A 12,081-nucleotide genomic window follows, 5' to 3' on the forward strand; every position below is an offset into this window, starting at 1 on the left:
GACTGTGAAATATGTCATCTGATTTATAAGATAGCAAAGCATAATTTAAAATGAACACACGTACATATGTTGCACTGAGGAAGCTGGCCTCCAGCGACCCTTCCTCGTACTGCATCAAACTAGGACTGGAATGACATGGCAAAATTGCAAGCTTGCCTCATAGGCAGAATAAAATACATAGATTTATGATACTTTCTCCTCTTTTAAATGTTTCTAGAGAGCATGAAAGGCCCCATAATTTTTCAGTTACACATTTCAGTGATAAGGAGCAGGCTTTTAGTAGCCTCAATCAAAAACAAGTTGATTAGAAATATTCTCATAGCTATGACAGGTTATGATAAGGAGAGTTTTTTTTTTTAATTTGGAAAGAACTTGAGATTTTTTTTCTTCTCAAAATATCGTGAAAGTGGACTATGGTAAGTTAAGTTAGATTCTGATGTGCCTGTTCTGGAAGCAACATTTCTTTTGCATTTCTGTTGATGCAGTTGCCTTCCTTTTAGGGCTAATGAATAATCAATAGTGGCTAATCACAAGATAATTATTGTGTGTTTACTGGGCAGATGAAAAAAATCCCAGAGGTCTCTGTTTTATGCAGTTGGTGCAGGACTCCATGTTTTAGCACTGATAATGATCCCATGTAAAATACAAATACAGAATTGAAAATGTGTGGTGAAGGGGGCGTTACAGAGAACCATTCATTGTTTAGAAAGAGGTAGAGCAAAAGCATGTTTATTTCCTTGAGAGGCAGGGCGAGGGAGGCATGGGCATGGAGGTGGGGAGGGAGGGGGAGTGATCAGTCTCCCCTCTTGGTTGGTTCACTTCCAAGTGTATGCATGTCCAGGATTGGGCCTGGCTGAAGCAAGGAGTGAGGGACTCTCAGTGTTAGAGAGGACAGATATGGTCACCCTGATTTGGGCATTATGCATTGTGACTGTGGATATATGGAATTCTTGCATGTTAGTTTAAAATGCAAGCAGGAGCAGGTGTTCAGTCTGGCAGTTAAGATGCTGATTCAGACATCCGTTTTCTGTATCAGATGACCTGACTCCTTGATTCTACTTTCCTGCTAATGTAAACATCTGGGAAGCAAAGGTGATGGCTCAAGGAACTGAGTCCATGCCACCTTTGTGAGAGACTAGATCGAGTGCCTGGATCCCAGCTTTCTCTAGACCCAGTCCCGGCCTATGCAAATATTTGGGGAGTTAGTGTGCAGATGGCAGATGTATCTGTCTCTCTAATCCTTAAATAATACATTTTTTTATAAACAGGGAAAAATCATATGGCATATTATCATTTTCTATAGTCGTCCTGTTTTGCAATGGAACAACAGAACTTCCTTCTCCTTCCTAAATGTGATTTAAAACTCATCATCAGCTTCTCAGCACTTCTCCCTCTTTGCCACTCTCCCCAACCCTGGAGATCACCATTTTACTCTCAGATTCTATGAGATCAATCGTCTTGGATTTCATGAAACCAAACCATTTTGTTATGAAATGTTCTGTATAAATTACAGAACATTTCTTAGGAAACTTCTTGGGAAAACTAAATTAATCCTGTTGTCTTTCTGTGGTGAACTTGGTGCACAGTCTGCCATGCACAATGGAAAAAATTGAGTCAACTCAGCTCATTTTTTTGCTTCCTCAACAGGTAAATAATAGTTGAGCATATACTATAGGCTCAGAATTGTTGTGTATACTAGAAAAACCCACAAAAAAATCTAAAATCCTGTCTTCATGGAGCTCACATCATGTTGGGGATAATAATGAACAAATAGGATTGTTCTGCTATAACTCATCAGTGGTAGTAAGTGCAGTGGAGTGGAGCTGTAAACTAGGTGAGGTGGGGACCATGCAGGGATCTTGAGGGACGACTGAAGGAAGAGAGAAGGCCATGGATGTGAAATAGACCTGGCCTGTTCGCAAAGAGTCAGCTCAAACATGGTAGAAAGCAGAAAGCACAGAGAGAATACAGGGTGCGTGTGGGTGAGAGCAGATCGTGTTGAACTCTGAAGGCCAATGAGTCGTATGTAAAGCTACCTGAGGGTTTTGAATAAGGATGGGCATGATCTGATATTTGCATGTCTTTTAAAGCTTTTTTTTTCTTTTTTCAAGATTTACTTGCTTACTTTGAAAGAGTTACAGAGAGAACGATAGAGACAAAGAGATTATCTTCCTTCTACTGGTGCCATGCCCTGATGGTCACAGTGGCCAGGGTTGGGCCAGGCTGCTTCCCACGTAGGTGACAGGTGCCCATCCTGCGCTGCAGGCTTGTGAATTGGTAGCCATATGAGACTCCAGCATCACAGGTGTCACCTGCTACACCTCAACACCACTTGCAAAGGCAGGGTGACAGAGAGAGAGCGAGGTATCCGTCTTCCATTTGCTGGTCTACTCTCCAGGGCTGAGCTAGGATAAAGCCAGAACCAGAGGCCTGGGTCTACTTCTGGGTCCTCTCATGAGTGACAATGCTTTAAGTTCCTGAGCTGAGCTACTTTCTGCTGCCTTGCCAAGGCACATTAGCAGGAAGATGAATTGGATGAAGAGCAGATGGAACTTGAACTAGCACTGACATAGAATGCTGTGTTGCAAGTGGCAAGTTAGCCAGGTTTACTGCAACACTGGCCCCTGATATCTACATTTTTAAGGGGACCATATTTGTAGTAATATAGAATCTAAAGAGACAAGAGTGAAGCAGGGGACTTGTGAGTTGGAGATGGTGGTGATTTGGTCAAGGTTAGGGATGGGAATGGAGAAAAATTGCGTCAAATAATGGCATCTTAAATGTAAAGCTAAGAGGATTTGGAGACAGTGTATGGAAGGTGTGAAAGGAATGGATTATCTGATTTTTTTAGGCTAATCAATTGGGAGGATGGAGGGTCACTGACAAGGTGAAAGCTGAGGAGAACTTTGATACATATTGCTGGTTTTTTTTTAAAGATTTATTTATTTATTTTATTGGAAAGGTAGATGTACACAGAGAAAGAGAGACAGAGAGAAGGTCCTCTGTCCACTCGATCATTCCCCAAATGGCCACAATAGTCAGAGCTAAGCAGATCCGAAGCCGGGAGCCAGGAGCTTCTTCTGAGTCCCCTCTGTGGATGCAGAATCCCAAGGAGTTGGGCCATGCTCCGTTGCTTTCTCAATACTTAATCTGGACTGGAAGGAGAGCAGCCAGAACATAAACTGGCACTCATATTGGATACCTGCACCATAGGTCAAAGGATTAATCTGTTGAGCCATGGCGCCTGCCCTAATATTACTGTTTTTATTCACTTGCCACAGCTGTGTATCTTGGTATTTGCTTTGGATACAAGACAGTGCTTTTAGCATGCCTTTTTCTAAAATTTATTTAAATGCAGCAGATCAAATCTCTCTTATTCAGTGGAATTTTTAGAGACAATAAAATATGTGTTTTAAAAAAGTTATTTGATGAAGAAATCTATAAAGATAAATACCACCCGCATCACAGATTGCTCACGCTTTGAGAGGTCAGAGAGTAACGAGATTAATCACTTACACTGAGTTAAAGGCAGAGTACTTCCTGTCTCAGCCAAGCAGCCGGTCAGGGTCATGGTGTCGGATGCAGGCTTGATATTTTCATGGAGCTGAGCAAGGCCTTGTAAATCAATTTTCGAATGTGTTCACTCCTCCGTAACAAGCTGATTCATTTCCTTTACTGTTGACTTTAATCCCTTCTACTTTTAACTTGGTAAGCAAGTAAATGAGTTTTGTTATTCAAGTACACCTTGCAATAAACAGAAAAGCATGGAAAGCATCCATTTCGTGGGCCCAATTTATTAACTGCTTTTACAAATAGTAGCATTACTTTGGATAACCCACTTGAACTGTAATATATCTTTTCCTAATTTCTTCAAAGTATGTAGTCATCGTTCTTTCAGTTTCTTTTGCATTTTATGCATTGTTTATATTTTCTGAAAGTGTTCAACTTGCCAAACATTATCTAAAAAGATTTTATTTTTCAGTGCCCACCAAATCTTCATAAGCAAGATGGATATGCATGCAATCAAAATCAGGTATACTGGTGTCTGAGTTTTAATTGTAATTTAAGAATTAGGTTGATTTTTCTTGTTGATGAATATAGCTTTGAAGTTAACTCAAGGAAAGTGTTATAGTGAGGCTATAATCCATATTTATTTTATATTATACTAAATATATATATATTCTATCTGACTCTAATGACAAATTATTCAGATTGCAAGTATACAAAACAATTGTAAAGGCGGAAGCATTAAGAATGTAATATATTGAGTTAGGACCATTTTTCAGTCGGTGTAGCCTGTTATGGGAAATATTACAGTCTATTATACCACCATTTTTTCCGTGAAGCCACATTATAGTTGAACCACTTTTGTACAAGTGATGTTGACATTATTTTGGTGTCATCAGAAGAACTGTACTAGTTCTGATACCCTAAAAATGAGATTATAAGTGATTAGTTTCCATTTATGAAACTGTACTATGAAGTCTTTTCTCAGTTTTATATTCTAAGTTATTCTCATACACCTCTTCGAATGATATGGTTCTTGTTGGTTGCTGTGAAAATACTAGGCTATGGAGATGAATTTTACAAAGTTTCTCCAGTTTTGCTAAAAGAAGACTTTATAGGCAAATTTTTGAGAAAATGGAACTGACTTCGTTTGCTTCACAACTCACGTGCTCTTGCCCTCAGGGTCGTTGCTACAATGGCGAATGCAAGACCAGAGACAACCAATGTCAGTTCATCTGGGGAACAAGTAGGTCACACTTACAAAACGGCTTTCTCTGAATGTTGTTCCCAGCCAGTCTCACTGGAAGAGGTGCACAGCTTGGAGTACTGCTGAAAAAAATCTAGAAAAGAGCAAGAATAAAGAGAACTGTGAATCTTCGTCACAACAACTACAGAAAACATTTGCTCAACGTAGGGACTCATTATCAGAAATGTCAGTCTTTCACTACTTGTGGTTTTTAGAGAATGGGTGTTGCACCTGCTTTCCAGGACTGGATTGAGTACAGAGGTCGTGTTTGTTGTCCTTTCCCATGGGTGATGTGCCATTTCCTCTTGGCCTCCACCAAGTTTGCTGTTGTTGTTTGTTTTGTTTTTAATCTCAAGAAAGAGCTAGACGTTTTCCAAGCTTTGTCATTTACTGTCTCAGTTCAAAGGACATAAATAACTTCCCAAGATTTGAATAAGTCCCTGGCCATGACTAAGAGTTCATGGAAATGGATATTATGAAAAGAAACTATTCTTGAACTTCTTTGCACTGCAATGAAATTATCTTTTTAAATATGTTCTCCTTGTATCAGTGTCACATTAGCTAGAATTGACGAGAATTGTGTTGTAGTTTTCACGCATTTGCCGAGACACTGTTATGTTAGTAAGTTTTTTAAAAAATTCAAAATTATTTTTGAAAATAGAATTTCCATTATCCCACGTACACTTTGAAGTCCACTTTGTTGATTCTCTAAAGTTATAGCCATGTAGTCTTGCTGGCATTTGGTGTGCTTCTCCAAGGGACTCCAGGTCCTGAGTACCATATGGAAGCACTGAGAAGAGTCTGCCTTGTGGGTCACAGGGAAGGAACAGAAGGCGCAAGAAGGATCAGGGCTCCTGGCATGATTTCAGTTTTTGGCTAATAATATTTATCTGAACTATTTACAATTAGTGGTTTAGTTTTCACAAAGAAGATTAATATAGACATGTAAATATCAAACCCCACATGCCAAAGTGAGATCTCAGTGGGCTAAGACTTTGTAATTAGTCTTTGTAATTAATTAGTCTAATAATAATATAAGACAGGATGAGGAATGCTTGCTAGCTTTCTGTCAGTTAACTGATATCTGTTTATATTTCCCACTTTCCTACCTGAACCTACTAACAAGAATTGAAAAAAAATGCATTTTCCACATTGAAGAAGAGATGATGTTTTGGAGGGTATTGTTTTGTTTTATTTATTTATTTTTATATTAACTGGTTGAGGCCAATTGTTTAATTTTTGGGAATTTTAAAAGCCCAGAAACATCCCGTCGACTATTTACTCCATGTCCATGGAGTATTTACATAAGAAAAATCGGCAAATGCTACAAATGAGGATTTTTCTTGCTTCTGGAGAACCAATTGTCATATAGATTTACTTTTTCAGTACTGCTTATAGATGACAAAGAGAAGTAAAATTATCTTTTTTTTTTTTTCCTTTGCCTGCCTCTGCCTCTAAAAGAGGCTACAGGGTCTGACAAGTTCTGCTATGAAAAGCTGAATACAGAAGGAACTGAGAAGGGCAATTGCGGAAAGAATGGAGACCGTTGGATCCAGTGCAGCAAACAGTGAGTGGCCTGTTCTGGAGAGCACCGTGACCCAGGAAGCTCTGATGCAAATGCAGATGAAACACATAATACATATGACTGAATTGCTATAATCTTCACTTGCTCACATACTTGAAGTGTGTATTTTATATGCTGGTGTATCTAGGAGCATGTAGCTGTAAACTAAATTTATAGCCTGTTCAGACAGAAACCATAGCTGCAAAATCTGAAAAATACTACATGCTGTTATTTTTTTTTGATTGTTGTTCTGAAAATTGTTCTATGAAGAAGCCTTGATACAGCATTTCAAATTAATTTTTAGTTTTAATTTTCTACTTTTGTTAGAAAAAAATATAATATATTGCATATACATCATCTAAGATGCAACATAGAGCCCTTTTTTGGTGAGATGTTTTTGACCTTTTCACACTTACAACACTGTTGATTAAACTAGACACCTAATAGCTAGATGAAAGTTTTTTGGCCTTTTAACAGCATCTAATGAATGCATTTTAAAGCCATCTTTTCTCCAGGAGTGAGCTACCTTTAGAACACATTTGCTATATTTCCTTTTGATTAATTGAGGAAAGTTAGAAGTATGATTTAATAGTTCGCCAAGGTTAATTTGATGACTTGGACCTAGGCAAGTGTGAAGTTACAGGCCAGAGATGCTCTGGTTATTTTCCATAACAAGGGAAATTTCTCCTTCCAATTTAGAAGCAGAACAAGAATTTAAGGATAAGTTTGGATACTTTTTTATTAATAAGTTTTCTGCTGTAGTATATGAAACTGAAATTTCATGTAGCCTTTGATGCTTTCTATTATAGTGCATGAAACTTTGAAATTCCACGTAGCCTTTGACAGTGGTTGAATTTTGTGGCAACAAATCTTTGATAATAAATTCTTTAAAACTATAACAAAATCATAGAAAACAAAGCTTTCCCAGGGAGACTCGTGGTGAAGTATAGGTGTTCCAAGATGTTGATCCTGAGTTCTTGAGGTGGAAAAACTGCATGAATTTCAACTTTTTCTTTTTTAACACCAGGACAGTTTTAATTCAGTTTTCCATAAGATTTTTAAAGTTCCCCAGTCCTCTTGGGTAAGGCAAAAGGGAAGTTACAACCAACCAACAATATCTGAGTGAGTGTTTTTTTGTGTGAGAAGCGGAGTTTTAAGATCTCATTCATAGCTGAGTATGTAGACTAAATATTGTTGATCATGTCTGATGTGTGTTGTGCTGCTCTTCTTCTTTGTTCAACATGCGCAGTGACGTGTTCTGTGGGTTTTTACTCTGCGCCAATCTCACTCGAGCTCCGCGTATTGGTCAGCTCCAGGGAGAGATCATCCCAACTTCCTTCTACCATCAAGGCCGGGTGATTGACTGCAGGTAACATGTTAAACATTGGAAAACCTAAGCAGGCATGAGCATTTCAACCCTCAGAACATCAGACTGAAAAGTGAAAACGCAAAGATTGTTTTTCAGTTCTTACAAAAGGGAAGTTTGTTTAGATTTTAGGACATGGATTTCATATTGAGAGTTAACTTAAAATACAAAGTTGAATTATCAGTCTGAAAATTATTTTTGCGCATAATTTTACTTGTTGGCTATAGTGAGGCTTTTTTAAAAGGATTTATTTATTTTTATTGGAAAGGCAGATACACAGAGAGGAGGAGAGACAGAGAGGAAGATCTTCTGCACCTGTGTGGAAAACCGGAGGAAGTTCCTGGCTGCTGGCCTCCGGTTTTCCACATGGGTACAGGGTCCCAAGGCTTTGGGCCATCCTCAACTGCACTCCCAGGCCACAAGCAGGGAGCTGAGTGGGAAGCAGGTCTTCCAGGATTAGAACCAACGCCCATATGGGATCCTGGCACGTTCAAGGCGAGACTTTAACCACTACACTATCGCTCAGGGCCCAGTGAGTCATTTTTGTAATCATCATCCTAAAAGTAGAATAGTGATATTCATCTCTGTGATTAATGTTTTAACACTGAAATACATCATTATTTGAACAGTTTTTTTTTCAATTTTATGACCAAAAAAAGGAGTTTAAGCTATACTTTCTACAGTGTTTATCTAGTTTAAAATACTGCTTAACAAAACATCTAATTACATTTTGAAAATAGTAAAATATCATTTATTGTTATAAGCAGATGTTTGATATCTAATTGTGTGTGAGTACAAGGCACATAGATGTGTGGTCTATTATTTATTAATTATTAGCCAGGGACTCTTGTTTCCAAAAAGTATTCCCTTCAAAATAGTCATAATTCTAAGATTGGCTCAAACACTTTGGCCATCCTACAGAACTGGTTTCTGTGTCCGCAAATTTATTTTTAGTAATTCTAAAATACCAAACCTTCATTTTATTTGAGTAAACATATTTGGAATGATCCAAATGTGAGTTTGAATACATTTTAGGACTAATTCTATCATGCTCAAATGTTTGCCATTTTTCTGACTTTTGAATGGTTTTAAAGGGATTTTGAAGAGAAGGTAGGACAATAAATTCTTCTGGAAATAAATTTGTGGTTTTCAGATTTAGTTACTTTCACGTATGCAGGCTTTCCTTGGATGTGTACATTTTCACATCTTTAGGTACGATATTATTGTTTTATGCTGTTATTTTATTATAGCCTAAATTGGCATATGTGTGAAATATGCAGCAAGATAATTATAATTATAGTAATGACATTCAAATTCAAGTTCTTTCTAACTTTCAAATTTTAGAAGTAACTATCAATACAGATGAAATGGTTTAGGTTTTGTGTGTGTGTGTGTGTGTGTGAATGGTCAGATCCTCTGGAGTAATAATACCAAATTTCAAAAATATTTCCATTTTCTATTTCTGCTCAACATTTTGCTTCTCTGTAGCATGCCACACCTGAAAGCATTAAGAAGCTAATGATATATTTTCTTCTTTTGTTGTTGTATCAACACATACACCCTAGTCTTATTGTTGGGTTGTGGAAATAAATGAAGGTTTAGAATAGTTATTTAAAGATATATTTATGTTTATTGGAAAGGCAGATTTACAAAGAGAAGTAGAGATAGAGAGAAAGATCTTCTGTCCACTGGTTCACTCTTTAAGTGGCTGTAATGGCCGGAACTGAGCTGATCCAACGCCAGGAGCCAAGAGCCTCCTTTGGGTTTCCCACATGGGTTCAGGGTCCCAAGGGTTTGGGCCATCCTCTACTGCTTTCCCAGGCTGCAAGCCAGGAGTGGGATGGGAAGTGGACCAGCTGGGACATGAACTGGCATCCATATGAGTTTCTGGTGTGTGCAAGGCAAGGATCTAGCTACTGAGCCATCACACTGGTCCCTAGATTATTTTTCTTATGAATAATGCTTTCCTGATGATGTGCACCGTAATAATTATGGGAAAGGCAGTAACTTTTTCATGCTCATCAATAAGAGGAAAGGGGAAAGAGTGGGAACATGCTGGGAGTAACTCAGGTTGACTGCCTCTTCATTTCCTGGAAGACAAGCTGCATGCATGTGGATGGTTTGTTTCTAAGTGTCGTGCTAATGATTATGTTGATATCTTCCTTTTTTTAGTGGTGCTCATGTAGTTTTAGATGATGATACAGATGTGGGCTACGTAGAAGATGGAACACCATGTGGCCCCTCCATGATGTGCTTAGATCGGAAGTGCCTACAGATTCAAGCCCTCAATATGAGCAGCTGTCCTCTTGATTCCAAGGGTAAAGTCTGTTCAGGCCATGGGGTAAGTAGATACCTATGTTCCGGCTGGAAGCATCCTCAGAGTTCACAGTAGATATTTCCAGTTTCATTCTCCTCTCATGGTTATGGCCAATTTTTTGTGCTGATTTTAACACATATTAGGATCTTTCTCTGCTAATACACTGTTAATTTTAAAGTTTTTTTTCTTGTAATATTGGCTATTCCTATTTACCACTTTCTCAACATAACTTGATATTAGTATCATTCAGGCATCTCCACAGAAACAAAACCAGTGGGAGATAGTTATCTGCCAAATCAATGCAGTTTTCTCAGAAATTGTCTCATGTGACTGTAGAGACTGGAAAGTCCCGCACTTGCCATCTCTATGATGGAGAAAATAGAAATCCTGTGCTGTCATTCAGTTTGAGACCAAAGGCAGAACTGGTAGAACTGCTGGAGTGAACAACCTGAATCCTCAGCTGGATTGCTCTGAGTGTTCCAGTCCCAGCAGTGAGGCAGGATAAACAAGAAGGTGGACTCCTTCCTCCTTCCGGCCCTTCGTATTTGGCATGATGCTTCCTCGCATTGCAGATAGCCATGGACCTATGAACTTTACAGAGTCTACTGATGCAAATGCTCAGTGAGCCTATTTTTTAGCTATGAGTATGATATGAGATCACCCTGAACTAGGTGTTGGGTAAATGATTTGAATCACAGGGTTGAGGTCACACAGTTATGCTTTGGACCATTGTCAATCAAAAAAATCTATGCCTGTTCTCGCCTGCATATCTCTTGAATTCTGAGAGCAAAATGTTTGAACAGATTGTCCTAACTTTTGCAAACCTAGACTTCATATCTAAAAATGAATTTTAATAAAATATTTAGTAGATTAGAATTAGCAAAAGAAAGGGTTTTCAAATATCCGTATAGACAAGAAAGAGAAAAGAGACTTGAAGAAACAGAGCAGCCATCAAAAAGGAAGATGCTAAAACGAAGACAAAATTATTGCAAATTAGATTGGTAAGTACATGATAGAAAAAGGTGGAAAGACCCAAGAAGCTGTGCCAACTACTGTCTAAGGTGTGAGGTTTGGTTGAATTATAGACTTATAGGAAATAAAACTGATTAAGGTCATAAATTTGGGAGCTGAAGAATCATGGGTTTGAATCCTAATTTTGCTGCTTGCAGTCCAAGGGACTTTTGGTAAAGTCTCTTTGTCTTTAGAAATATTAAATGAGATGTACCTGGATCTTAGTCATTTTTGCATTAAAGCAAAATCACTGGGTAACCTTTTCAGTTATTTCAGCTGTTGTTGTAGCAACATAAAACTTAATGGTATAAATGAATCCTTCCTTCCTACTACTCTCACTTTTTAATCTTTTTTTTTTCAAAAATTATTTGTTGGAAAGAGTTACACACACACACACACACACACACACACACACACACACTCGGAAAGAGAAAGACAGAAAGAAACAGAAAGATCATGATCTCATCACTTTTTCATCTTGATAAAAAGAGGTTGAATCCAGCCTTGTTAATGATAGTCATGATATTATAACTTCACAGCCCAAAAAGCTTACAAGTTTGATTTTATCATCTTTAATCATCTAGCTCTGAGATTATTTCACAGAGGGACTAGGGTTTAAACTTCATGTCTGCTTTTCAAATAACTGTTTAAGATTCAAGTTCATTCCAGCCTACAGCCTGGAACCCAAGGGTAGAGAGATGAGGCACAGATTCCCCTGGATTCTTCCTTCTGGCTGGAACAAAGAACAGCTCAGGACGTGGTAGTGAAGGTGGGAGGGTTGCTACTTGGCAGGGAAAGTGCCACCAAATGAGTTGTTTTTGGATGTGGTGAAAGAATGCAGTGTATTGCTGACTTAGGTATCCTTTTTTAATGCTTCTTGGGCCCAAAATCTTTCACCTCTGGCAGTGACCTGTGCATTTGTTAAGTTAAGCATATATTCTTTTGAAGTATGTTCCTATTAACAGCTGCTTCTGAAGAAACTACCCTGTCCGACATTTGTGTTCCGTAATGTCAATATGTATTGTTCAAATTTAATTTTAAGATATCTTGTTGTTGATATTTATTTTTTC

General features: G+C 38.2%; 1 protein-coding gene across 1 annotated transcript in view; it reads left to right on the top strand.

Moving 5' to 3' along the window:
• Positions 1-12,081, top strand: part of ADAM23 (ADAM metallopeptidase domain 23) — a 148,179-nt gene that overhangs the window by 116,614 nt on the left and 19,484 nt on the right. Inside the window, exons 19-23 of the mRNA XM_040984405.1 lie at positions 3,983-4,033; positions 4,690-4,753; positions 6,215-6,320; positions 7,567-7,686; positions 9,856-10,024. Of these exons, the coding sequence (XP_040840339.1) occupies positions 3,983-4,033; positions 4,690-4,753; positions 6,215-6,320; positions 7,567-7,686; positions 9,856-10,024 (510 nt within the window). The remainder of the gene's footprint in view (positions 1-3,982; positions 4,034-4,689; positions 4,754-6,214; positions 6,321-7,566; positions 7,687-9,855; positions 10,025-12,081) is intronic.

This window comes from Ochotona curzoniae, unplaced genomic scaffold (genome assembly GCF_017591425.1).
Source record: "Ochotona curzoniae isolate NIBS_2020 unplaced genomic scaffold, NIBS_Ocur_1.0 contig_4148, whole genome shotgun sequence".
In the NCBI taxonomy this organism is placed as follows: domain Eukaryota; kingdom Metazoa; phylum Chordata; class Mammalia; order Lagomorpha; family Ochotonidae; genus Ochotona; species Ochotona curzoniae.